This window comes from Limanda limanda, chromosome 6, assembly GCF_963576545.1.
Source record: "Limanda limanda chromosome 6, fLimLim1.1, whole genome shotgun sequence".
In the NCBI taxonomy this organism is placed as follows: Eukaryota; Metazoa; Chordata; class Actinopteri; order Pleuronectiformes; family Pleuronectidae; genus Limanda; species Limanda limanda.
In genome coordinates this window covers 24,655,734-24,683,603 of record NC_083641.1, presented here as the reverse complement: position 1 = coordinate 24,683,603, position 27,870 = coordinate 24,655,734, and the positions used below count along the sequence as shown (strand labels likewise).

Here is a 27,870-nt window from a genome sequence, read left to right as displayed (position 1 = left end):
TACTAAACCTTCCTGTATCCTTTCTCTTACAGTAGGAGATTTAGATCCGTCAGCATCAGACACTTAATCAGCCATCGCTTGTTAAAACACACAAAGCTGCTCCTTTGTCTTCTGAAGGGTTCAAGGTCCCCCCCCCCCCCCCCCCCCTGTTGTTTTGCATTTGCATGTTTCTCTGTGTTCTGGTTTGCAACAGGTGAGCATTGAGTTGCTGCTCGGCTCCGTCGTTCTCTGGGAGTTTCTGCGTTTTTCTCACATCTCTGAAAACAGAGCTGCAGGGAACGAGTTGTTTTACGACCACACAAACCAATGAGTCACAGCACAGAGAGAGGTTTTGAATTATAAGTAGGAAACAACTGTATTTATTATGATATCAATACATTTTTCTATATACACACAGTAATAAAAATGCAGTCTTAGTAGCACAATGAGTTGTTTACAGGTATGAGATCGTTCTCTTTAGGCATTCTGCACGTCTTCCCCTTTGATTGCTTGAGCACATTTGGACTTTCTTTGTGAAGAAGACAAAAAAAATAAAACCACTACTTGCGTTCTGCGCACAAAATTAATTTACATGTGAATAAATAAAATCCATTGCTTTGTAATTCATTACCAGCGAACAATATTTACCTTTTTTGAACACACAAGTGGTGGATGTGCAAATTCTCTACAGTACAGAGTGTGCACGTGAAATGTGAACGTGTGTGACGTTGAGTGATCTTTGAATACTGAGGAGCCAAAGAGGGAAAACATGTCAAAAACGGTTTCACAGTAAATCAAAAAAAGACACAAAACAGCAAATGCAGATTCAAGTAAAACAGGATTATGTTAAGTTAAAAACAAATTAAAATCCCCTCGTCTCTGTGACACAGGGGCTATCACATGACGCCACTATTTTAATGTATCAGAGAGATCAAACAAAATATATTCCAGGCTAAAAAAGATAAGTCTGTAAAACAAAGAGATCATAGAAATCATATAATACACAACCAGGAAGTCCGTCCCCCCCCCCCAAAAAAAACGAGTCAGTGTATAATTCATGTGAAAATGTACAAGTACAGTAAACGGTGCAAGACGAGGCTTTTTAAAATTATTAAATCTATTTTTCCTTAAGGACAAATAATACACAGCCCTTAACTAAGATAATATCTCTGAGTCACACGGACGAAAAACGATTATTAATGTTCTCACGATATCCAAATTTGGCAACAGCAGGCAGGACTATAGGATGCCGCCCAGATGTGCAAACCATGCCAATCAAAGCCACTGATTAGATTCTGTGATTGTACCGTGAGCTCGTCTCTCAGCTTCCACTCGTATGTAACAGCATTTGTTTTGGGAACGCGTTCCCTCGCTCCAGGTTCCTGTATCGCTCCACTGGTGATCTCAACCTGTACAGAAAGCAAGTTTCCTCTACGAGCTTTGTGATGTACGTCATGCACTGTGGGTGGAGACTGATGACTGATCTGTATGGAGCCTCGTGTAAAGCTGATAAAACACTTTTGTCTGGCCGTCCTGGTGGAGCTCTCACATGTCGCAGTCGGGGGAAGAAGCGGTCGGATCCCGTCTCACCCAGACCTCACCGCTCTTCGTCTTCTTGAGATCCTCTTCGTCATCGTCGTCGCACGCAGCTTCCTGCTTCTCTGCGTCCACCAGCTCAGGATCCTGCGTCTCGCTTACTGTTGGGGACTTGAGGTCTTTGCTCTCCCCCCCCTCCAAGGACAGAGCCATGACGGGCGCCTCCAGCTCGGCCTCAGCGGACGGCGTCCCGGGCGTCTGACCGAGCTCGTCGTCGTCGTCGCTCAAGATGTCCGTCTCCTTCACCTCCTCCTGATCCTCGTACTCCTCGAGGTCGAACTGCTCCTCCACCCAGCGGTCCGTGTCGCCCGCTGACTGAGGCTGCTGCTGCTGCTGCTGCTCGGGCTCGTCCTCCTGCTGCAGACGGGCGGAGACAGGCTCCTGTGGAGAGGTGAGGTCCGGTTCGGGTTCACCGTCAAACACGATGTCCGTGTCGATGGTGAAGCGGTTTCGCACGAGCTTCCTCCGGCCCAGAGTCCGGCTCGGGGCAGACACTGCAGGAACAAAGGGTCACAACCAGGTTATAGGATGGACACATTTTTTCAGGAGAAACAATGGTGTACAGCACCGGGTAATAACAGATTAGAACAAATAGTATTATTAGTAATCGTAATAGCATCTCAGTATTATAATATCTTGTGTTGTAAAAGACAAACTTAATTGTTTCAAAAAGTTTATTTTATTACCTACTGAATAGAATTTATCTGTTATAATTGCTTTTCCAAAAATGCAGTATTAAGTCGTTTTATTCAAAGGCTTCATCCCTAGTCTGCACCATAAATGCAAGTTACTGTTAAAGCTACTTAAGTTTGGTTGCACATTAATAAAATATTTACTTGCATCTAAAGATCTTATGCAGCTCTTCTCTGCTCGTTCTAATTCCAGGATAAAACGGGAACATGTCATGTTCCAATGCAATTTGGAACATTTTGATCTACGAATTAAAAATAAAATTGGTAGGTTGCCTCACAAGATGCTGGCACATAATAATGTAGTGAGTGTGCCATCTCTCATTAAATAAAACCAATCTGGAATATGTCGCTACATTCAACATGGGCATGTGGACATTTACTTGTAACTTTCACCAAACTTATGTAACCATCTTGTTTTCCTGCAGACTCTGTGCTTTGCATTAAATTGAGCTCATTATGTTCGCTAATTGTTTTCGTACCTTCAAACTAGACCAAGTAGTTTAAAATGAAATGTTCATTTAATCGACAGGTAAATTAGCTGTTGGGAACATCTCTAGTCCCCCGAAATTAAATCAATTAAAATGTGTTTTTTGAGGCCAGATCTGAAAAACCCTTTCTGTGTCAGGGAAGAAGGAACAAACACAGGATTGTTGCTCTGAGCTGTCGGATGAGTGCTGTAACAAACTGGCCTCTACCTGCTCTGTTAATGACGGGCCGTGCTCCCTTCAGGGCGCAGAGACGCTTCCCCCCGAAGGGCACGTACTGCTGGTTCAGGGGCAAACTCTCCGTCTTCAGGAGCTGCCGGCGGTGCTTCTCCCTCAGGATGGAATGGACGGTTTTCAGGAAATCCTTTCTACTCTCTGGAGAGCTGGAGGCAGAAAAGAGCGACACGTTATCGGTCTGTCACTCTGTAGAATAGACCGGCTGTCGGGAGTTTTATCACTGGCTTCAATCTGCGGTGGAATCCATTAGAGGAGCTCCTCACCTGCAGCAGAGCTGGAACGTCCTCTCCGGCCGCCCCTCCGACTCCGACTTGGTGTGGACGATCTCACACACGGCCGAGCCTTCGCCGTCTGAGGAGGAAACACCACACTCACATTTAATCTATCTGAAATAAACGTTGGATTTTCTGAGCGTTCACCATCAGTGTTTCTATTTATTATTGTATTTATTGGGTCACTCACCTGTGTTGGCCAAGGATCGAACCTGGAGGGCGTCAGTGGGGATCATGTGACGGAATCGGAAAGGGTCTTTATCATCTGAAGATATGGAGGCTCGATGGGAGCCACCCTAAGCAAAAAAAAATTAAAAATCATGTTTACTTCCCCTACGAAACTATACCGGTGAAATTAGTTGCACTTTAATCCAATCAGCCTTAAGGAGACATTATGCACGTTTAGGTTCACAGCTGTAATTCGGGTTATTACTTGAAAAGGTTAAAATGCTTGAATGTTCAGACAACACTTCACTTTCCTCCTCTTGTCAGCCTCTGTCTGAAACACTTGATTTCAGCTCCTGTCCCGATATAGACCTATGATTGGGTAGGAACTATCCAGCTCTGCTCTCACTTTACTTGGCTTTGTTACAGGCCGTCCCAGACTAGCGGCTCTTTTATTATTATTCAAACGTGGGGTATTGTGATCAGTTCTGTCGAGGCCGTTCAGGAGCTTTGGTTTCTGTGGACTTTGGGCTTTTTAACCTTGCAGATGCACGAAAAATCTATAATACACTGGAGAAATTAAACTGAACAAGCATACGTCTCCTTTTAGTGCTGCTTTCTCTACAGGTGACCTATTGGGCTGATTCCGAAAATGGCACAAGTGAATGTGCACTGCTAAAACAAAGCAGGTTATATTCTAAATGGATGGAAGTTTTTGCTGATGGCTCTTCTGCAAACATACCATTTTCTTTTTCTGCTTGGAGCCGTCCTTGCAAACGAAGACAACCGCAGTTTTGAACACTAGGAAGAAACGAGAAAGAAACAAACATTATCACTAAAATGCAGTTAACAGGAGTGAAAACTTCACATTAAAAGCACAGTAAACATGAAATTATACTGATCACATTATCTTGGAGGAAACCTGACGTACCAAATGTTGCTATCTGCGGCTCTTTCTTCCATTTCCCTGAGGAGGCCGGAGGGTTGAGCCAGGTGACGCTGGTGTGGAGTAACAGATCCCCCATCGACAAATCAGCAACCTGGCAGAAGCCACAGAACAACCAGACGTTACTCCACACGTTCGCTGTGGTTGACGGAGTCGAGTCGATTCCACTTTTAATCCCAAACTTACCTCTTTCTTTTCGCCGCTTTGTTCGGTGATGAGGTGATCGAACACCGCTCCGAACTCCTCGTGGATCTTCTGCATCTCGTTGATGTGGCTGGCCACTTTGTTCATGGCTTTCATGGCAACTGTAAACGAAACCGGCGGTTAGAGTTCAAGTGTCGTGGCTGCAATGTTTTCAAAGAAATGTCAAAAATCTGTCTTACCGTCCAGGTGGTAGTGCTCCTCGCTGTCCGGGTCCGTGAGCGAGTAGAGCTCCTTCAGCAGCAGCGGGTACTTCAGGACCCTCTGGATGGGTTTGATCAGATACGACTCCAGGGTGGAGGAGTGCTGCTGCTTGGGGTTGCGCTCCTCCAGGAAGGCCTTGAAATCCTGGTCGGTTTTGGCTGAAATGATCAATAAAAGAATACTTAATGTTTACATGAACAGACGATTCTTCTCTTTCGTTAGTGGTTTCTAATTCACGACAATAAAGCTTGTGCTCCTGATATTTTAAACTGGCTGAAGGCTAAATCCACTCTATTGTGTTTTAGTTTGAAAGCACCTCAGAGAGACGATTTAGGCGTTTTTAGAAATGCTGCTGGATGGACCTGTTTTCATTTGTGTTGGCAGCGGTTTAGGCAAAACATTGTTAACACCAACTGTCACTAACAGAAAAAAATCTTTGTGTGGATGAGGCATCAGTTTTTTGAATGACAGATTGCCGTTGTATATTTTTTACTACTGTATTATCCCACCTATAGTGTATTCATATTTATATATATTTATCTTGCTCATAGTGCATTCATCGTTCTTATATCATACAATACCTCTTAATACTGTACTATTACAGTATATATTTATTACTGTACATATCTTATTTATTTAAATATTCCACTTTAAATATGCACAATACTCTGTACTTTTGACTCTTTTGTCCAACCAATGAGAATTTGATCGAACTAAATAATAAACCATAATCCTACTTGGGTAGTTAGTGGCTCGTGTTCATGTTTCTGCCGTCGTCACGTCTTGGAAATGATCTTTGAATGTTTCATGCTTTTTATAGACCAGTCATTTTTATTCGACAGCCGTCGGCCACAAGTACAGAGCAATAATCCGTTTACTGCCTCAAAAGCCACTTTACCTAAATAACGCCTCAACATTCTCATTACGGCCGGTGTCCTGTTGACTCCCTGAACCAAAATGCAGCCAACAAAACCATCCACTTGTCTGTAAAAGGGGGGGGGGTGGTACTTGCTGCAGCACAAACTGTTCAACACTGCTTATTATATAGATCATGCGATGCTGCGGTGCTTTTGAGCTCCGGGAGCCAGCAGCTTTGGAGTATGCAGAGGTCAAAGAGACAACTGTCTCTGCTGACAGCTCTGCACAGTGGATTTATGGAGCCTTGCAGGATATGGCAGATGGTTGATGGATAAATGCATCCTCTCCTTTGAGCCCAGAAGGAATGTTGACCCGGGAGCACTTTAACTCACCCTTTACGAGGACCTTCGGGACTTTGGTGTGGCTGGCGCAGAAAGCACTGTAGATTTTGAAACGGTCTGCGTAGTACAGGAAGGAGCCTCCCAGGGAGAAGAGGATTTTCTGTAAGGAAAAAGTCAAGAGTTGTTACACAAAGAGTTGTTAAAGAGTTTCAGGCAGGTGCCGCTCATATCTCTTGACGTGCGTAACAAGGAGACAAACCTTAAACTGGTCCACTCGTTCCAGCTTCTCCAGATCGGGAACCAACCTGGTCCCATCTTCCAGGGTCTTGAGAAACTCGACTTGAAACTCAATCATTTCGAGCAAATTCCCAAACAGCACATCCAACTGGAGGAAAAGAGCATTTAAGCAATGTCAGAATAGTTTTCTTCTTACTACAGCGTCAAGTAAAACGTGTCTCTTCATGCGATGCTTCTAAAGCTGCTTTCAGACATGCACTGAGCTCTGGAGATTCTCCGGAGGGAAACTCAAACTCCGGAGAGAGTCCAGACCCCATTGGTCGGACATCCTCCAGAGTTCATCTTAAAACTAGTCCCTTGCTAAAGTTAGAGAATTCCTGAGGACATGAATAAAACCAAATGAATGTCATAATGCTAAATGCATGTAAAACATCCCATCATTTTGTCAACACTTCCCTCAGCTGCTCTTTACGCGGTTATGTAACCCACTTTTTCTTTTTTAACATTTCAACAGTTCTGACATTTAAAAGCCAGGCTCCACTTAGCGGCTCCCAGCTTCAGACGTACCTCATCCTGAGTGAGGAAGGTCTCCTTCTGCAGAGGCGTTAAATATCTCCCGATGAGGCAATTTAGATCCTGCAAGACAAGAGTGGTTGATTATAGGATGTCAATTTCATTCAGACTGACATAGACATGAGAAACATGCAGATTTGCATCATGCTGAGAAACAATACTTAATAATAGCAGTGATTAAGATACAGGGATAGCCTGAGTCCCTCCAGGATCAAAAACAGAGGAGCTGGCCTTTCTTGGTGAACTTTAAAAAGGTTAGGGAGCTCTGAGGAAGCCCAATTAAATAAGTGACTGTGGCGACAGTCACCTGAGCCGAGCCCATTAGATTCATTAGCTGCTCTTCATACAAAATAAAGTAAGAGAGAAACAGACCTTTTAAATTCTGGCTTGGGGGTCTTAAATCAATGCACTGTAATTCACATGTGTATTTCTGTGTATGATTAGTTTGATAATAATTAACTGTGTTAAGCTTTTAAGTTTTTATTGATTGGTCGTAACGGAGGATATGTCCAACTTGTTAAAAAAAACCAAATGGTGTTAATAACTTTTTAGAATGTAAAATATGTAGAATACACATAATAATAATAATAAACATCACATGAATAAGGATGAATTAATCGGACAAACTTGAAATGAGACTTGTAAATAAAACTGCAGAGTTTAAATTAACGGTGCACAAATGGGTAAAGTATTAAAATACTTAAATCACAAGATTAAACTAAACAACAAGGATATGATAGATATCCAGTTCACATCTGTGCTGGTTAACTTGTGCACAATGTAACATATTTACTGGAGAGTCTTAGTACTTCCTGTTTTCCTGTTTACATTATATACATATAAATATTGATATATATATCCCTGTATTTCCAAAGCAGTTGAACTGAAGGTCTCACACATGGACACGCAGCCACATGTTTGAATCTCGGTAATTTGAACAAATTGCTAACTTCCCTCTGAGGTTGCACAGTGCCACATCAATCATGCACAATAGGATTTCCATAACAAGTATATATGTGGCCCCTCTAATGAGGTATAACATTTTAGATAGGCTTGACAGTATCCCATTAGTCCCCCCCCCCCCAAACCCTAACCCAGTTATTCTTCTGAGCAACGTTATAACAGGCGGAAACAGATTAGGCGATTTCAAAGCAAGGGCGCAGCTGTGTCCCCTCCTGCCTCCTGGGACTCAGATAAATATGGATGGGACATGTGGAATAGGTAACGTGCAGGAACAACACAACCCAGGACAGACAGGAAAGGCAGATCGATGGATAGAGAGAACGCACACCCACACAAACACACCCACACACACACACCCACACACACCCACACATACAAAGACCATCTGTCTCTTGCAAGTAAGGATGAGTGATACTGACTTTGACGTAGGCCCGCTCGGTCTCCACCAGCTCGCAGATGACTTTGCGGAGCTTGTCGGCGTCGGAGAGCTGCCGGAGAGTAGCCGGAGGCGGGAAGGGCGACTCCGGGCTCGGCGAGGAGGAGGACACGCACTCCGAGGGATTCATGTCATGGAGGCTGCGGCAGAAAGCGGCGACCTGCTCCGTGCTCTGAGAAGAGAAAAGTAACACAGGGGCCAGAGAAACGGGATTAGATAACGATGCAACTCCGACTTAGTCATGGAATCCAAATATCGACCGCTCGGCGCCACCGATGTGAACTTGTAGGCGTTGCTTTCCAGGTGCTGATGTGCAGAGAGAGAGAGAGGGAGAGAGAGAGAGAGAGAGAGAGGGAGAGAGAGAGAGAGAGAGAGAGAGAGAGAGAGAGAGACAGGGAGAGAGAGAGAGACAGAGCCTGGAAAGAGGCGTCTCTGAAAAAAAAAAGGATCATATGCACTAATTTGGTCTATTTTCAGTCTGTCATAAGAGTGACTCCCTCCTCCCTCTCTTCCTCTCTTCCACTCACTTCCCTCTTCTCTCTGGTGTTTTCCTCCGACTGACTGATCAGTGGTGTAATGATTCATTGCTTTCACGGATTCAAAATATACACAAACACACACAAACAAACAAACACACACGCACAACAACAGTGTCTGTCCACATACAGTGTGCGTTGCCGTGGAGACCAGGCCTGATGTGCATTAGACTATCATTTTGAACCAAAATAGACCCCCCCCCCACATTCATCCACAGCAGGCCCAGATCAACTAACACACTCACAATGAAAGGGTCTTTTGTCTTTTTGAACAGAACTCGACCTACACCCTTCACAAAGTTATTTGGTTTTACTGTAGATTTGTAAAAGATTAACTGACAAGGTCGCTGAGAGCAAACAGTCACGGCCAAACAAAATGGAATCACTGGCAGGTATCACTGGGAGCTGAGAGGTTTCAAGTTGGTTATTTAAGTGAGTTTTTATTCTCCTCTGGGAAAACACAGAGGCTCCACGCTGCTGCAGAAGATGGAGCGTTATCATCTCCAGATTAAAAACCATCTTAATTAAAACCAGGGTTACTGGTCTATCATCCATCTTCACGTCTGAGGGCATCATAACAACGTGACGTTTTCATTGTAACTGTGCAAGAGGCGACAACAATTAAAACAACCAGAGTGAACCGGGCGAACCTTTTTTCTGAATTCACTAAAATACGATAATAGGAAAAAGCGAAATGCAGAAAGGAAGAACATTGTGTGATCAAATAACAGTCATGCATCTTCTCGTGCACTGTCATCACCATTGTTACCTAATCAGACACATTCATGCGTGAGGCACGACAGCCCCTTTGTCCCTTTTCCTCAATGTTTCCCAAAATAATCAGGAAGCTTCCAGATCAGCAGATGAACCGGGGGGGTGGGGTCTGTGATGTCTGTAAATGTAATGTTGCAAATCCACTTTTGCACATATGGGCGGTGTTTAGTGAATCTGCAGGAACAGCTGCTGCTGCAAGTGACATTTTGTCCAATTTGATAATTTTTTTTTTGCTAATCAAGTTAGATTTGAGTACAAATTGGAGCAGCATGTAAAGTAATTAGTTCCAGAACCCTTGAGAGAAACAACATGCCTGACAAAAGGTCAATTCTGAAAACATAAATTTAGGATCCAGGATGATTTAACAGCAAAATAAAAATAAGCCTGTCAAAGGAAGATAAAGTGAGAAATGCTCCATTATCAGACATAAAACTGCATCTTGACAGAGATGTGTTTCCTCTGTAACACATCTGTATTTGTTCCTGCAGTACTTTACCGATGTTATGACGCACTGTACATTTATCTCAAATGAAAACAAAAAGAAAAAACCCTCAACATGATGCAATCCATGCAAAAAATAGGAAAGAAATAAAGAAATGTCTGTAAATAAACACATTTTTCTATCTACTTAAACCAGGTTTCCAGAGCTCCAATAAGACAGTTAGTTATAATCCCAACTGGGCTAATTAACACCGTGGCAGCTTTGCTCGTGTGGACGGTCATGACATGACAGAGAGAAGGCAGAGAACAGAAGGAGGTGGAGGATCAAAGCGATTCAATATCACATGAAAAGAACAATATGTAGATAGGAGCGTCCGTCACGGGGGAACCGGTGAGATGCAAAGACATAAGAAGGCTTCCCCATTACCAATTGAATATAGATGAAACCCCCATTTTCAAAGCCTGTAAGAACTGGTGATGGAGCGAAGGAGAAGACCGAGCGTCTCTCCTCCTGAAAGTGTGAGTCTGAGATCACAGCTCCCGGTGCCAGGAGAGAGAACTCTGCAGCGACAGCCTGGGTAGTTCTGTCAAAGATATGTAAAGTCCGAGTCGTCCGGGGGGGGTTTTAGATCTGCAGCGGCTGTGTTCCTGCACGTTCAGTGTTTCGCTCTCATCCTGTGAAGCACTCGGCTGATTGTGGGGCAACTCTGCGACACAACGGTGACTCACTGCTTCCTGTTTGTCTGCCTGTGGCGAGCAACAAGCGGCGAGAGGGAAAATAAAAGGAAAAGAGAGCTGGCCCCGGGGCAATCGCGGCAGCAGAGGCAACTAACCGGTGGGTAAGAGATGAAAAGTGAAGGAGTCTCACCAGATGCAGCATGTCATACATGGAGTCGGTGGAGCGCTTGGTGTGCTTGCTCCACTTCAGCATGGCCATGGTGCAGGTGACGGCTGGAGAGAGTCAGCGGCAGCTCAGGAGCCAGAGAGAGAGAGAGAAGAGACTCCGGGCTTCTGTCAACTCTACACTGCAGCTCTCCAACACATTTCTCTCTGCTCTCCCCCCCCCCTCTCTTTTCTTGTCTTTCTTGTGTTTAAAAAAAAAAAAAAAAGGAAGAAAAAGCAAGAGAAGGCGCCGTGCAGCTTGTGATGAAGGATGAGTGAAGCTGCTCTGCCTCCTCCTCTCCGCCCACCAGCACTTACAGCTTCCAACTCCCCTTCCCTTCGCCTTTCCGAATCTGCCGCTGATATTCTGTGCTGTTCTCTCTCCCCACCACCACCCCCCCACCCCCCGCCCCTCGCCGCTCTCCACAGGCTGGGTAAACTCGGGCACACTGTGTGAGTGTGAAGATCTGGCCAACTCCGGCAGCATTGTAAATCAGTCGTGATAATCCTCCAGACCGGAGAGAGAGTGCAGAACGGGAGCAGGAGGAGAAGAGGAGTCTCCTCCTCAAGGTTGCAGCCGAGCAGGATTGGCTGGCGTGAGCCGCGCCGCAGTGGAATATAAATGCAGAATTTCAGGAATAGGGGGGGGGGGGGTGGGATTGAAGGAGAGAGTGGAGCTGCAATGGAGCAGGCTGCAACCGAGCTCAGACCTCCACCAAGGACCCACAGTAACCTTATATTGAATTAATCTGCACCAAACACTCATATCAGTCCTATCTGCCTGGTTTTGTTCATTGAGATCCATGAATTATTCCCAGGGGAGTTACAGAAAGTGAAAAGATTCCTGGCAATCGAAGGTGGAGATTCTCTGGAGTTTTCACACATGAAGATCACAGCAGGAGACTGTCGAGTCAGACGTGTTCAACAACAGGAAAAGCTCCAGGACATTTAGGCGTCTGGGTGCAGGAGGGAGGACACGATGTCTTCATTTCACCGGCATCACCGAAATCTCTGAAAAGTCGTTGTCGTTCCATGTTGACTTCGGCATCTTGCGTTCCTATTTTTCATCCTGGGATATTTATATTGTTTGGGGTTTTTCAGATTTGCCTCCATCACGTTAGAGGCATCACCAACACGCCAGCTTTCTTAGAGTGATTTTTCTAACTGTATTCTCACATGGGCTCACTCGGACATTCACCAGGGTTTTGACCAGGGGGATGAAAACTCGGCATAATGTCCGCAGCTACTGACTCAGACATTTACATTCTCACCTGTGCTGCTGTGACAAACCAGAAAATGCCCTTTATTCAGACCAGTAAAGGAAAATAAACCCTCAGACCCATTCCAATGTCCTCAACCTCTGAGCAGATTCCAGCTCACGATCATATCTCCTCTTCAGAAACTTTTACCGTTCCCAGAATGCCACTAACACCTTGACACAATGTACACGTAGAGACATTGACAGCAGAGGAGTGACATTTACTCAGATAACAAAACATCTTGCAGCAAGCACTCAGACTGAATGTGCGGCACTAAAGCCCTGACAACTTCCCAGAGCAAGTTAAGACCAAAAAAAACTGAAGCTATATTGTAAACAGCTTTCTTACCCCTCACAGTGACGTAGCAGTGTTATGTTGGGATGGATTCTTTCTGCCTGTGCTGCACTGACAGGGAGCTTCGTCTCAGTCCAAATCACAGAATATAATTTACATTTTCTCCAGGCTCAGGTTTCTTATTAATAACAAGAAGCAATGACTCACTCGCTACTCGAAGCCTCCGGGGGAACGTTTGCTTCGCAGCCACTACATCTTCCTGCTGCTGTGTGGATGCAGCCTGAAGTTTTCACTGACTGCAGGAACATGTGTTGCAACAGGCAGCTCCAGGGATATGCAGTGCACACAAAGGGGAACATGCTCTGAACATGCTGCGTTCAGGCGCCGTTACCACATCTCACACACAAAGCCTTAAATTCCCACTCATCTCTCGAGATTTGAAACTGTATTCAGGGTGTGACGTCTTTCGCTGAAGTCCTCAAAGAGAAAAGAAGACTGATCCACATTTTTAAAGAAAGTGGAAAAAGACGAAAGGTGCAGTTTGGACAGGACAAGACGCCACAAGCACAGACACCTGCTGCAGAGATTCTCTTTATCGTCCTCCAGCTTGTTTGTTCATATCTGTTAGTTTTGTTATCGATACAGAGGATATGAACTAGATTTGAGACATGTTGGGTTAATTGCTGCAGATAAAACCTTATGCAGAGTTTCCCTTCTCTAAACAAGATGAACAAGAAAGAGCCGGTTACAGACGGTGCTTCAAACTGTGGTGAAGCAAACTGCTCTTCACTGCTCTGTTCATTATAATAACACAGCTGGGGGGGTGGGCCGTGAAACACAAGGACAGAAAACAAGCAGCGGAGCCGGTGCTTGGTATGAGAGTGGAATGTTTTTTTCTGTGGCGATATTAAAAACAGACGAAAGCACAAATCTCACCTTGCTGCACTCGAAGTCCCTGAAGATCTCCGAGTCGTCGTCCAGGCTGTCTCCGGAGCTCTCCAGCAGCAGACCCACCCCCACGTCCAGGATGTCCTCTGCAGCAAATCACAATTTGTTGACAATTTATTACGATTTTAAGTTTTAAATGTAAAGAAACTGCTGATTTATTAGTCTAATCCACCAAATCTGACTGGAAGGATGCAAGGTTACCAGCTCTCCTGTCCTAATGAAGACCCTGTAGACTGACTGTGTTTGACATCCACTTCTGAATTATAACCTCATGTTTTATTCTATAACAATATGCGTTTTTCCATATTTTCCTTGATTTGAATAATTCATTATTTTGATTTAAGAAGATTGCAATATTGGTGCAGATGCTCATTAAAGTCTAGATCCTGTTAATGTAAATTGGATTTCATGTGTTTCTGCTCTTTGCGTATTTATTAGGGCCTGAGCACTGATCAAAGGTCAGGTGAGACCCTATTGAAATTGTAAGGATTATTATTATTATTATTCAGGCAAATGAATTGGCTTTTTGAGGGCTTTACCATGCTCAAATTTTTACCAAAATTGGCAGAAAGTTAGAAAGTGGATGAAAATTTACGTATTCTGGAGAGATTTTCAATGGGCGTCGCAAAATGGCTCAACGGTGCCCCCCCCCCCGAGACCCCTGGAACGTGTTCACATTGACCGGACTTCACAAAAATCAATACACAGGTGTATCATGACCAGACAAACAAAAAAGTCTTCAGTTGCAATTGTAAAAAACGCCACAGGAAACCTGATATTTTATATTTAGTGGCCATTTTGGCCATATTCCACATTTTTGTTTTGATGTACTTGTATCAGGGCTTTCATCGGATCAACTTGAGATGAGTGTCATCACAACAAGACAGAGATTAAAACTGTACTTCTAGTTTAGTCTCCTGTGATTAAGTGTAATCAGCAATGGCAGCAACTGAGGTTTTTTAAATACACTACAAAACTTGAGGGAATCAGAATTGAAAGTTTTCAGTAAACTCTCCTGCTCAGATCTGTGAATGTCCCCGAATCTCCCAGTGCAGCTTGATAAGGAAACGAAGGAAACTAAACATGAAGATGAACTGTATTTGCATGTGGAGCTCACCTTGACTCTGGGAGAAGATGTCCGTGTAGAGGTCCTCCTCCTCGTCGGAGCGGCGCGGCGGCACGTAGCACAGCTGCCGGCGCTCCACGGCGGGCAGCGTGTTAACCGTCAGAGCGAGCGACGCTTGGGAGAACGCCGCCTTCATGTCGGAGAAGTTCAGGCTGTGGGAGCTCTTCCCGTTCAGCTGGAGGATCTCATCCCCTGCGTTCAGGCCTGTGGAGTAGGGAACACCGTCAGCTTTGGATTCAATTCACTCTCCGTCACGCCTTCTACACAACTAGCCCCCCCCCCCCCACCCCGATGTGAGAGGTTAACAATTCATCTCTTTTTCAGTGTTGCTTAACTGACCATTCAAATGCTAATTAAGATGATGAGATACAAACAGAGACCTGTTAGCTGCAGATACTAGGGACGGGATCGGCAGGGACCTCCCGATACGATACTATCACGATACTTAGGTGGCGATACGATATGTATTGCGCTTCTGTAAGCATTGCGATTCGATATTACGATTTCCTGCGATTTCTTTTGGTTATTTTTTTTTTTAAATATTGGACCATGGAAAAAAGTCAAATTCACTTAAAGCTTTACAAGTTTTATTTCAAATATTAACATTCACTTAATGACTGCCGGGCAGCCAATAGAGAAAATAAATAAAAATGTGCCCTTTTATTGTATAGCCCCTGTCAACTGCACACAAACTGACAGATTAAGAAATGTATGCCACTTAGGCTACTTTTAAACAATAAATAAAAGGTAAATTAAATAGAATGAATAAAAGTTTACTTAAAATATAAACTTTGAAATAAACAAAAAGTAGGCTATTGTTGTTTGCATGTAGGAGATGCAAAGGTAGTGCTTGGGTATGTTTAGATCCTTGTGCAAAAACAAGAGCTGGTCAACATGCTCTGGGGTGATGTTGCCCCCCCCATATATCCCCCCGTGTAAACCAATAAATATGTTTAAAAAAATATATATATATATATAAAAAAATATATATATATATATAAAAAAAAAAACGATTTGGGAGGCAGCATGGCGTCATTCACAAGAATAGCGATTTGTAACTGAATCGATTTCTCCCCCCATCCCTAGCAGATACTATTATTTTTTAGACCCACAAGCGTGACCGACTCCTCCATGACCCACTCGGACGATGCAGATACCCCCCCGGCATCATCTGAGAAAGGCCGGTGAGAGGCAGCGTGGTTATGATTACAGTAATCACCGCCCTTGAGAACTGCTGTGCGCTCTGAAACGTCCCCTGGCTTTTGAATAAACATGCTCTGCTGCTTGGTTTTAACAAGAAACTGTGAAAAAATGCGTCTTGACCTTGTGAGGAAAAATGCTCTGGTTTTGAAATGCAATGTAAACAGAAGGACAATGGCTAATGCACCACTCCCCCCCCCCCATCCTCCCTAGCAGCAGCTCATCACTGCGGAGGCACAGTGACTTTGAAGTGGAGTTCATTTGATGGAAATGAAGGGTAATGAACCTTTGGCAAAGGCTAATCCGCCCGCCTTCACGTCGGTGATGTAGAGCTGCTGCACGCCGTCCTCCTCCACCACTGAGATGGAGAAACCTGGAGGAGGAGAAAGGAGGAGAGGAAGAGAGACGAGGAGTAGAGAGAGAGAGAGAGAGAGAGAGATAAACAAGAGGGACGGTTACATAAAACCTTGGGATTTGTGCAGATGGGAATGTGTAGGTGTACAGGTCGAAGTTAAGCTATTATTACACTCCTCAAAACAACATAATCAAATCTTTGTGTTATTTGCTTCATTATTGGATCTTAACTGAAAACTAAAAAAATAATCATATCCTGAGTGTGAAGGAGACCAACACAGGCTCGTTTCCTACCGTAGCCGATCATGCAGGACTCGTCTCTGTCAAACTGGATCACTTTTGTTATCTTGGAGCACAGCTCGATTTCCTTGTAAAGCTGTGAAGAACAAAACCAAGTTATGTAAACCTCGGGGAACAGCAGCCGACTTTATTCACATCCTGGTGGGCGGGTTATTGACAGTGCGGGAAGAGAGAGTGTTAATTTTCTGTATTTCCAGACAAAAGCAGCTCGAGCTCAGTCTCAATGCAGGAAACAGTCCATGACGTGTGGTGATTACATGATGTGGAAGCACTACAGATATTTTTACACGACGGCTTTCCATGAATAGATTTATGTGTTAGTGAAAACATGCAACATCAAGAGGATAAAGGTAGGAAACCTATTAATAATTTACAAACGTAGAAGGGTCATTTGTGTGTGGAGTGGTTCCTCTGATGTTTCCTTAAGAGCTTCAGGATCAGGCTCCTGCAAGTGGACACTCACCAGGTCGCACACCTCCTCCTCCGGTTTGGGAATGTAGAACTGCACTTTGTTTTCGATGAGGAACTTGAGTCTCAGGTAGTGCTTGGTGGCATCGAGCTGGTGAGCCTGTGAGACGAGACCAGAGAGGATTTGTACACACAGCATCATAGCAGTGGATCTGTCTTCTCTTCTTTCTGGCTCTATTACGATTTAAAGTTTTAAATGTAAAGAACCTGCTGATTTATTAGTCTAATCCACCAAATCTGGCTGCAAGGATGCACTGTTACCAGCCTCCTGTTCTTATGAAGACCCTGTTCACCGTGTTTGTATAAATGAAACAAAATCAAAATAAATCTGAGCTTGACATCCAATTCTTTATTATAACCTCATGTTTTATTCTTTAACAATATGAGAATGTTGTTTTTCCATATTTTCCTTGATTTTTGATTAATTTATTATTTTGATTTAAGAAGATTGCAATATTGGTTCAGATCCTCATTAAAATCTAGATCCTGTTAATGTAAATTGGGTTTCATGTGTTTCTGCTCTTAGCGTATTATACTAGTTTAGTCTAAAGTGTAATCAGCAATGACAGCAACTGAGATTTTTTAAATAGTCTACATAATTTGGCTGTAAAGTCGGTATTTGTCTAATTTAACAAAGCTATTACACATTTCCTCTGAATGAGTCTTAATATCTTTAGATCCCTTCTCTCGCAGACATCACTGAAGTGGAGCCCGGGCAGGTCATGTGAGTGTGGGAGCCTGTTACCTTGCAGATGGTTTCCAGGACACACAGTGCAGATTCCCCCGGTTGGATGATGGTGAGCACCGGCTGGTCGTTTGGCAGACACACCCAGGAGGGGGTGAGGTGGTCGGGCACCCAGAGGTCGCTCTCCGTGCTCGCCCGGGGGAGGCTCTTCACAGTTCCCGCCTCACTTCTCTTTAAACCAGAGACAGAAACCAGACGGATTTAAAAACAGCTTGATTTGACTTTTACCAGCACTCCCAGTCTAAATGTCTCCTGTCAATTCACATGCAAAGCACTTGCAATTAGGGTTGCAAAGGGGCGGAGAGTTTCTGGTAAATTTCCAGAAACTTTCCATGGGAAGTTAAGCTCGGGAATTTGGGGAATTTTGAAAAAAAATATATTTAGCATGCTGATTGAGAATTGTTCATCTGTCCATCTAGCCTATTTCCATTTATCCATCAATTGTACAATATTTTTACAGACGATTCCAATTGTTTGGCTAACTATTTATATCTCTGGCATTGCATTAGTGTTTTTTTACAAACTTTTTTCTCATCTTATTCTACAGAACAATGCCACGTGCACTATCTCATGTGTGGAGACATTTCACCCCATCCAATGTAGAAGGAAAGGCTGTGTACATTTGCAAATACTGTGCAAAGACCTATGTTAAGAATGACACAACGATACAGAAGCATATAGTCAAGTGCCCAAAGTTTCCTCAGGGCTCAAATTAACCTATGACAAAACAAAATGTTTATATTTATGTCTGTATATGACAAGATAAATACATTTAGTATAAATTACCCACAACATTTCCAGTTTATTCCCGCTAATTCCCGATATTCCTGTATATTCACGTTAATTCCCATGGAAAGTTTCCAACTTTGAATATTCACGGAATTTGCAACCCTACTTTCAATACATTTTTCAAGGACCTTATGGAAATTACTGACACCTGAATAAGAAAGCACTACAACTTAGAGAAATACAGTACATTGCATATAATACAGTACATTTACAGAGTGGCCTTTATGCAAACAAAGACCGAATGAGTCATTCTTACTCTGTGTTCCTTCGCAGGATCCACATATAAACCATCTACAGGAGGTTTCACAGGCTCCTCGCCATCAGCAAAGACCTGCAGAAAAGGTCAAGGGGTCAGAACTCAAGCAGAGCTGCGGAGGATAAATCCTTGAAGAAAGAGCACGAATCAATCTTCGCGTGGTGGATGTTGCTTTCTTGGAAACCTTAAAAATAGCTATGAGACTGGAGAACCACGCAGACCTGGTTGATGGTGGGATGGGCTTTCGTCTTCTTCTTTGAGGTCGTGTCCAGACCCCAGAGCGAGGAGAACCGGCTCTTGCGTTTGCTGCAGGATCGAGACATGGCCTGCGCTCGCCGCCGCACGCCGGTCTCTGTGCGCGCCGCCACCTGCAGAAATATCACATGTCATTGATTAAATGCATCAAATGAGAAGGAAAATAATCTGCTCGACTTCACGTCTCAAGACCTTTTGTACAAATATTCTTCCAATCAGTTTAATTTAGACATAAAAAAAACAAAATCTTGAGTGTCACAAAAACGCAGTCTTTAAAATTCGGCAAAAAGAATTTGCACATACAACAAAAGTATGAGAAAGATATTTATGATCAAAGTTAACTACTGCAACCGATGGTCTGTGGAAATGAACAATTGTATTCCTCTTGAAAAGATTACATATAGTCTCAGTTAGAAATATAAGTTATTTTTTAAAAATCTGGCAGCCTTATTTGGAGTACATGGATACACCACCAACGGTACCATAGGACTGTAACTATTTGGAGCTCTGAATTACATTATTTACTGTGTCATTGCGGTATTTCTCTGTGATGTGTCATCCTATGCACCAACTTTTTTTTGTTTTTTGTTTTCTTTTTGGGTGGGGGGAATTATTTACTTTATTTATTTAATTAATTTTATTTCATCTATGTGTGTATTTTTTAAATTTTGTTATGTAATTTTCTGTAATGTAGAGTGTTCTGTATGCTCTGCATGTTCTCTAACATTGTGAAAATATTTGGAAAAATAAAATATTCTAAAAAAAAAGTTAACTACTGCAAAAACAACTCAATGACCAATCTTGTTAATTGAGATTTAGGAAATTTGTTACACCGGCCTGATTGAGATAAATAGTTCACACACATAAATACTGTACATAGAGCTGTGATTTCTAGTTTACACATGAGCACTACAACCAGGAACTTCAAGTGCTACTGATGTGTGAAAAGTAAAAAACGTGATAAAGTGAGATTAGAACCGCTTAGTATCTGTGGGAGTGAGTTTTACTGAGGCACTCGTTCTGTCTGTTTCTGTTCCGTCAGCTTTTTGGACGCGGTGTAGATTCAGGTATTCATGGAGATGAGTAAATTGGAGAGGAACAGGAGTGAAGTAACGAGGTGTTAAAGTGTCTCTTTTATTAGACATCCTGCTTCTCGCAGCCCAAACACCCACTTGCTCTGCAGCACAGCGCTGGTCGAGAGGGAGGAAAAAACAGAACTGCCTCATTGATCCTTAAACTTCTCTCTAAAAAATAAAAAAAAAAATTAAATTGATGTTTTGGTTGCCGACGGTGCTTTTAGCTGCAGAGCACAGAACCCGAGCAGCAGTGGGAGGTGAGAGCTGAACCACAACCTCCCGAACAGGTGCCCTGCTTGAGACCCAGACTGCAAAATGGCAGCAGTGGCAGAATAAAGTGCTTTGACAAAACAGGTTTTTAGTTTCTGGAATCAACTGCCCTTCTCCTGCAGAGTTCCCAGGTGTATTCAAAGATGCCAATGTGTATTTTGAGGGTTATACTGTGTTTATAATCTGAGGAAGCTCCGTATAAAAAGTACAATATAATGTTGGAAGAGAGATCATCCTACTTCCTCCTGGATGGTTATGAATTTAATCCAAGAAATCTAATGCAACAGCTGAAGATTGTGCATAACCTTCAAGGCCCCACAGTCCCTTTAGGAGACCACAGTAAAAATCACTAGATCCAGATTATTGTTTTCATCTGAACCCAGTTGCAAACACTTTTTTTCCATCAAGATCCATAAATTAAACTCGAAAATATAATGAAACTGATGAAAAACCTAAAAAAAAATCCTGGATCTGGCCCCTGATCTGGATGCGTAACCTTGCTAAAAATAAAATAGAACCCACGATTCTAGTTCTATGAAAACAACCTGATAAAATAAGCACATTAAATAAACACAAATAAACAAACAAGATATTTTTACAATCTGAGGAAGCTCTGTATAAAAAGAACAATATAATGTTGTAAGAGAGATCATCCTACTTCCTCCTGGATGGTTATGAATTTAATCCAAGCAAACACTTTTTTTCCTTCAAGATCCATAAATTAATCTCGGAAATTTTATGAAACTGATGAAAAATCAAAAAAAAAATACTGGATCCAGCCCCTGATCTGGATGCGTAACCTTGCTAAAGATAAAATAGAACCCACGATTCTAGTATTATGAAAACAACGTGATGAAATAAGCACTTTAAATAAACACAGATAAAGAAACAAGATATTTTTACCAGTGCGTGGAAGGAGGAGACAGAGAATATTCCCAGTCGGCCCATGGCCAGCTTGGTGGGGCGCGAGGCGAAGGCCAGGAGGCGTTTGGGGTTGGGCAGCTCTCCTCCCTGCAGGCTGGCCAGGTAGCACCTGAAGCGGAACAGATCCATGTGGAACTGCTCCAGGTTCTGCTCCCACAGGAAGATCTGCGGCGTGAGAGAGGAACACGACAGGAAAAACCATTAATCACTCGCCGAGCCTCGAGTTCGTCGACTTCAGAGCAAGATGGAGAAGCCGCCTCCTCCCAAAGGAGCTCCGTTACCAACTTGTGCCAATCTGTGCTCCGTGGGCCTAATGGTTTGATGTTCACTGGGGCAATGGAGCGGCACAGTATGATTATTCACTGGCCTGCCCCCCCCTCCCAGTCACGGTGCCGCGCTGGTGTGTGGATGAGGCGGCAGCACCGTGGCATCGGGCTCTGTGCCGCTGCCAAGTCGCCCAGAGACCAGAGGGAAACAATACTGTGCATTCCACTGGCAGAGAGAGGCTGGGAGTGTTTCAGCTTTCTGAGGAGCCGGGCCGATATCCATTCTGCTCGGCACAATGTGAAACCCAACGCTGCCAAACAGAACCAGGCACAACCTAACCGGGCGAACAAAGGCCATTTGATCCCCCTGCTCCGTACACAGAGCGACCAAAGACAATGTGAGCTTTGCAATTAAATGAGAGAATCGACCGGTGCCAACCGCAGAGCGTGGAAAGAACAGAAGGTGTGAGGCGTCAGCAGCCTCTAGCGGACGATGGCTCGGTTACTTCATCCTCTCATTCCTGCTTCTTTGTCCAGCTCCTGTTTCTTACATTAGGGAAAACTGGGTTTATCCTGATATTAAAACACCTACTTGTGTGCAATTCTAAAGTAAATAATGTAAAGTTTGATATGGTCTAAAAATAACACTTATTATTATTATTGTCACTATAAACCAGTATGAGTGAAAAACGATGATAGTTTGCTTACTTATCATGATCAGATCTCCCAGAAGAGGTTGATTGCAAAAGCTTTTATTTCGATATCATAATCCTTGACTTTATCTGCTAGTGAGACCGACAAAGTTTGCTGTTGCCTTTTAATCATTCCAACAATTTTTAAGCTGCTTATCTGTCAAATTCTCATTGATCAGACAATCCCCAATGTTCCATTCATAAAGAGATGAGCACATCGATAACACCCTAAGAGAACGAGTACATTCCTTTAGGCATGGACACAGGGACAGGCTCCCTGTGGAGTAGAGGGGGGGGGGGTCAACTTTAAACTGATCCAACCGAATGCAAACAGCTAGTTTAAACTTACATGAACATTTACACAGTGTCTGTTCAAAGGGTTTTGATACTATTAACATGCATTTCCTTCCAAAAACAATTGGAGTTAGAACTGATCAGAACCACCTTATTATTTTATTATTGTTATTGTTTATTATTTATTTATTTATCTATTTCTGTATGTCATGTTATGTAAAACCGATCTGGTATATTATACTGTTGTTAAAATGTTTGAAGATCTCTGGGATGGGTGGGATTGGCATGGGGTTATACAAAAATGGAAATGAAACTGTCTTTGATTGTATTGTCTACTGCAAATGTGAAATCAATAAAAATGTTTGTGAAAAAAAAAGAACTGATCAGAACCGGCACGTTTTAATGTGCTTGGTGCTAAATGAATAAGATGAAATTATGCTTTTAAACTGAGTTAAATGACTAGTAAATATTCTGTCTTGTAACCATGAGCTGAAATAACCTAAACGCATCCTAGGGCCAAATGTTCGGCTGCTCGGTTCATATATTTTATTAAAGTGTCTGATAACTAATATCATGAATAAGAGAACGTTATTTTATCTAGGCTTTTGATTTGATTGATTGGAATTTAATATATTTGTATTTGTATAATTATGTCTTTATTTACTTCCATTTATTCTTATATTTTTATATATGTATTTTTTTTAATTATTTTATTTAATCTTATTTAGGTTATTTAATTTCTGCCTCCTTTTCTTTACCCTGAGTGTTTGATTGTGGGTTGGGGGTGTTCATAAACGTTTGTGTGTTTATAAATGTTTGAATGTATGTTTCTTATAAGTAAAACTCAATAAATATATTGTTAAAAAGTGTCTGATGCTTAACAGACATATGTGACGTTCTTGATAAAAGGGACGACAGGATCATGTTCATCTGAACCCCGAGCACCTGGCGTGTGGAGACGATCTGAAGTGAGAAGGAAACGCACCTGCTCCAGGATCGTCTTCCTCTTCTTGGTGTCAGTGACGGCCGACAGCTGCATGTCGCCCATCTTCTTCATCTTCTCGTCCATGTCGATCTTCTGCTCCAGCTTCTTGATCTCGGCGCGGAGGAGCCGCACGGTGTCGTCCCGGTGGTGCTGCCGGGCGACGGCGGTGGCACAGGCCGAGTGGATGGCGGTGATCCAGTTCTCCAGCTCCGTCTGGCTGCAGGTCTGCACGGGGACACACCACAGGAAGGGTCAAACGTTATTCAGCAGCACAGCAGCTCATTGACATTCAGAATTTAAAAAAAAGGCTTTTCAGTCGCTTCTCCTGTGTTGATTAACGATATTTTAAATAAAGCAAAGCCAGGATTTAAAAGGATGAGAAGGTAAATAACCCAAAGGGAGGTCAAGGTCACGTTTGGCTAAAGGATCATTTTCTAATTCTCTAACCTGGAACAGAAAAGCATCTCCCAGGGAGTTGCTGAGACAGAACACAAAGTCCTTCTTGGGATGCTCGGGCACGGCCTGCACGATGCTGTTCTCCACCCAGATGGCGTGCTTGGGGATGCTGTTGTTGTCGATGCCTGAGCCGCCGTCGGTCTCGTAGAAGAACAGCGTGCAACCTGGGAAAAAACACAAATAATGTATTACTTGACAACAGCCATGCTGACACAGATTTCTAGGATAGAATAACAATGATGCTTTGGTTTTTAAAGGCCTAGATTTGCTCAGGCAATTTTATTCTGCTCTCCAGTGGCCAACGTTAAGAAGTGCAGCTTGGCTTGGGATCATTACAAAGCTGATTCGATTTCAGGCCCAGTCAAGTGGCAAAACATTGAAAATGGGGTTTGTACCATGTCTTTTCTAAAGCTGGAAAAGATCAGATATTCAACAAACAAATGTTATAATAAGTGGCTTCCCTTTCTTACATTCTTCCACTCTCTCCAGTCCCTGCCCCCTGATTGACGGACCCCCCCCCCCTCTCTGTCTTTTCTCTCTTTTTTCTTCGTTTTTATTTATTCATTTACTTATTCTTTTTTTTTTTTTTTTTTTTTTAATTTATTTATACTGTGCAGCTTAACAGAATTTTCAGTTATTTATTTATCATTATTATTATTATTATTTTAATTGAATTGTGTAATGTATTGTTCGCATGACCACGTTCATGTGGTCCATAAATTAAGAAAAACATCCTGGGAGGTAGACTGTATATCTTACTCTTAACCCATTGTGATGCACAGTGTTTTTATGGGGTCAATATCTCTATATATTGTTAATTGTCGTACAGAGATTATGTGATACTCAATGTAAATTTGACATTGATTCCTGTTCTACTCCGCCTTACCTCCTAATAAAAATATTAAAAAAAAAGAAATTGGGGTTCGTATCATGCCTGAAGTAAAGTTTGTTTGGACTGAGCTTAGACATTAGATTTTAATTAGGACTGGGCAAGTTAACTCGTTTTAATCAAGTTAACTCAAGTGATGAGTTAACTCGATTGTTTATCCGCCAATTATTTTCTTTTTTCCTGTTCTGCAGCAGTCAGCAATAGACTTTCACAAAATAAAAGCCTGACTTTCACAATAAAACAATAAATAATCAAACCTGAGTGAATGCGAGATAAAATAATTAATCGAGTTAACTCATCACTTGAGTTAACTCGAGTTGACTCAATTGAAACGAGTTAACTTGCCCAGCCCTAATTTTAAGTATTTCTAAATGATCTACGGGGATGAGGGAGGAACAAACCTTTCAGGGAAACCCAGTAACTCTTCCACTTGCGCCGTGTGGCCGACTCCACCTTCTTGTTCTTCTTGTGCACCAGGAAGTTCTTGACGGCGAGCCGGCCGGCCTTCCTCACCATCCCCTGGGCGACGCTGAGCAGCGGGTCGGACTGGTAGGCGGAGCTCATGGTGCTCTGCTCGTCGCTGAGGGCGGAGCCGGCCTCCTCCAGGCTCTCCGTCTGACAGGAGCTCCTCTCCAGCTCCTGGCGGAAGTTCTCGTACACGCCCTGCACGCACTCGCTGGCCCCGCCTCCGCCGCTGCTGCTGCCGCTGTCGCTGCCGGCGAACATGCCCCTGCCGTGGGCCGAGCACACGGAGAAGGACATGGACATGGTCTTGTAGCGTCTGGACGTGTGCTCCGGCTCCACCGTCACGCCGTCGATCCCGCTGTCCTCGTACTCGCTGCCCTCGCCGGCGGTGACATCCTGCGTTGTGGTGGAAGCACACGACAGGTGAGACGGCATGGCGGCCACGTTTCCTTCATCACTATGACCACACCTCGCCCCCCCCTCTCACAGAGGACTAAGCCAAGATGCAGGATGGAGCCATTCTTGAAAATCAAACATTCTTGCAAACACTGTGAGTGTAGCGGCCTGACGAGAATCCACAGCTTTCCTAATCCTGAGGAATCTCCTCAAAACTAATGACTGGCGGCTGAGCAAAGCGCCGGGTGCTGAGCGAGTGCAGCCCTCCCTCCCTGTGGCACCGGGGGTCTGCCCTCTCCCTCTCCTGCCCACATGGCCAAACGCTCCTGGGAGATGAAGGGGGGGGGGGGGCTACACCGAAACGTGGTATCTCCGTCTGGTCACGTGACCCAATCATGCGCTCCAGAGCCCCATTCACCCGCAGTGACAGGGGCCACCGAACACGTTTCACTGTTACACTCTTCCACAGGCCTCCCCCTCATTAGCATGACAAAGGGCCGAGGCATTTCAGACTGGGGAGTGACTTCAAGCTCTGAAACCCCGTAGCCCAAGTAACCTGTGATTTTGAAGAATATTTTACACTAAATGTATCTAATATTGTGTTGGTCATATTTAAATCATTCATTACGTTTTGTTGGGGGAAAAAAAAGAGGATCAAATGAAAAAAATCGCATATTAAATCGCAATCGCAATATTGGGGGAAAAATTGCAATAAGATTATTTTCCCAAATGGTTCAGCACTACTCCTCTCCCAAGAAAGACAACAGTTTCATCAGGAAACAACACGTCTCCTTCTTTCTTACACTTAATCTGTTTCTGCAGCTTATTATCGGTGAGGTGAAAGCAGCACAGGAAAGGCTCCGACAGGGTGAGGAGGGGGTGAGGGGGGGGGGGGCAGGGGGGGTGTCTTTATTTGGTGATGCCAACACATTAAGATTCCGCACAGCTTTTCATACTTTGTCCAAAAGACGAGCACAAAAAGGAGCCGTGACATTTCACTACCGAGAAATAATCATTTCAGCAAAACTCTACCAGAAATGATGCTTCTGTGTGTGTGTGTGTGTGTGTGTGTGTGTGTGTGTGTGTGTGTGTGTGTGTGTGTGTGTGTGTGTGTGTCCATCGACTCATTGAATCTGTTTCAACAGTTTCAGCCAGTTTTTAGTAGTTTTGTTTTCTATTAAGAAAGTATCAAACAGACCAGACACTGTTTACATATTCAAGAGTGTAGAAAATGAATTTTTCTATGAACTTTGCCTTAAATTTAAAAGATTTTATTGATGGCGTCAAGGATCAGCCCGATGTGGATTTGTGCTGACTCTTACCTGGATGGTCTTGGCCCTCCGGCTGGCACACATGGCCGCCTGGTGGCTGCTCAGGCCTTCCGACAGGCAGTGCGAGCGTCGGCAGGGAAGCGTGTAGGCTCCGTAGCCGTTCCCGTCCTCCTCTGACGGCGAGAGCATCTTCTCATCCTCTCCTTCCCTGATGACCCGGTTGGCGTCGTGCCACTTGGCGTAGCGGCCGTGGGGCGGCCTGCGGGGGGGGCTCTTCTGGCTGTACAGCTCGTCCAGGGAGTTGGCCCGGTCGGTGGAGTCCGAGGGGCTGGCCTGCAGGTGGCCTTCGCAGTCCGTAAAGTCTCTCTCGTTGGCCGGGTCGATGATCTCCTCCGTGCTGGTCAGCTGCTCCTGGCTGAGGTCGGACAGCGAGAACTCCAGGCTGTCGTCCCGCCACATGTCGGCAGACTTCGACCGCTTCTTCTTGAAGACGATGGTCTCCTTGGTCCCGTCCCGGGTCTTCTGGAGGTACGTGACCTCGCCCGTGTACGCGTCCTCGTCCTGCACCTCCTCCGCCGTGGCGCCGGGCAGCGTGATGTGCAGCGTGTTCATGTGCACGGAGGGATTGGCCAGGTCGTTGTGGAAGGACACGGGTCGCAGGTTCATGGCCACGCGGTCCACCCAGATGGGGCTTCCGAAGTCGGGCAGGACATTGGTCTCGTTGAAGGGCTCCAGGCCGTGGTCGGCCAGGGACTGGGGGATGCTGGGAGTGCTGCTGGAGCGCGTGCTGGTCTCAGAGTTCCTGTGCTCTATCTTCCCGGAGGAGGCGTGTCGGGAGCGCCGGGGCTGCTTGCTGGAGATGCGGAGCGACCGAGACATGTGCTTCCGTGACAAATAGCCACGCTCGGTACCGTAGAGGCCGTGGTCCACATGCTGACTCTCCACATTCCCCATGATTCAGACGCTGAGGAGAAGAGGACACACAGCTTGAATCAAGTTCTTATCTAGAAATGACTTGTCAGATATCAAGTTCCATTAGGGTTGCAAAATTCCGGGAATACTCAAAGTTGGAAA

The 27,870-nt window shown here is 44.1% G+C and overlaps 1 protein-coding gene across 2 annotated transcripts; it reads right to left on the bottom strand.

Annotated features, from left to right (window-relative positions):
- Positions 1-365: 365 nt before the first annotated feature.
- On the bottom strand, positions 366-27,750 carry tiam1b (TIAM Rac1 associated GEF 1b). Of its 2 annotated transcripts, XM_061073049.1 has the most exons (27): positions 26,848-27,750; positions 25,066-25,525; positions 23,767-23,939; positions 23,320-23,544; positions 21,062-21,247; positions 18,779-18,925; positions 18,558-18,632; positions 17,513-17,683; positions 16,763-16,867; positions 16,294-16,375; positions 15,932-16,018; positions 14,437-14,649; positions 13,318-13,405; positions 12,940-12,948; positions 10,805-10,853; positions 8,169-8,357; positions 6,781-6,849; positions 6,236-6,361; positions 6,028-6,136; positions 4,756-4,935; positions 4,559-4,677; positions 4,358-4,466; positions 4,169-4,227; positions 3,452-3,557; positions 3,253-3,340; positions 2,963-3,135; positions 366-2,069 (listed from the first exon to the last, which is right to left on the bottom strand). In XM_061073049.1, the coding sequence occupies exons 1-27, from the start codon at positions 27,748-27,750 to the stop codon at positions 1,525-1,527; spliced, it is 4,845 nt and encodes a 1,614-aa protein (XP_060929032.1). In that variant the 3' UTR covers positions 366-1,524. The 2 variants fall into 2 exon arrangements, with proteins under 2 accessions (XP_060929032.1, XP_060929033.1); XM_061073050.1 differs by lacking the exons at positions 12,940-12,948; positions 13,318-13,405; positions 14,437-14,649; ... (9 more) ...; positions 25,066-25,525; positions 26,848-27,750 and having other exon boundaries at positions 366-1,902; positions 1,951-2,069; positions 10,805-10,935.
- Positions 27,751-27,870: the final 120 nt, after the last annotated feature.

Bases quoted from the DNA above. Each gene is read 5' to 3' on its own strand.
- tiam1b (XM_061073049.1), bottom strand. From the start codon at position 27,750: ATGGGGAATGTGGAGAGTCAGCATGTGGACCACGGCCTCTACGGTACC. The intron at 6,850-8,168 runs GTCAGTATCACT...CTTGTCTTGCAG, and splicing joins CCGAGCGGGCCTACGTCAAA to GATCTAAATTGCCTCATCGG. The intron at 3,341-3,451 runs GTGAGTGACCCA...TTTCCTCCTCAG, and splicing joins TCGATCCTTGGCCAACACAG to ACGGCGAAGGCTCGGCCGTG.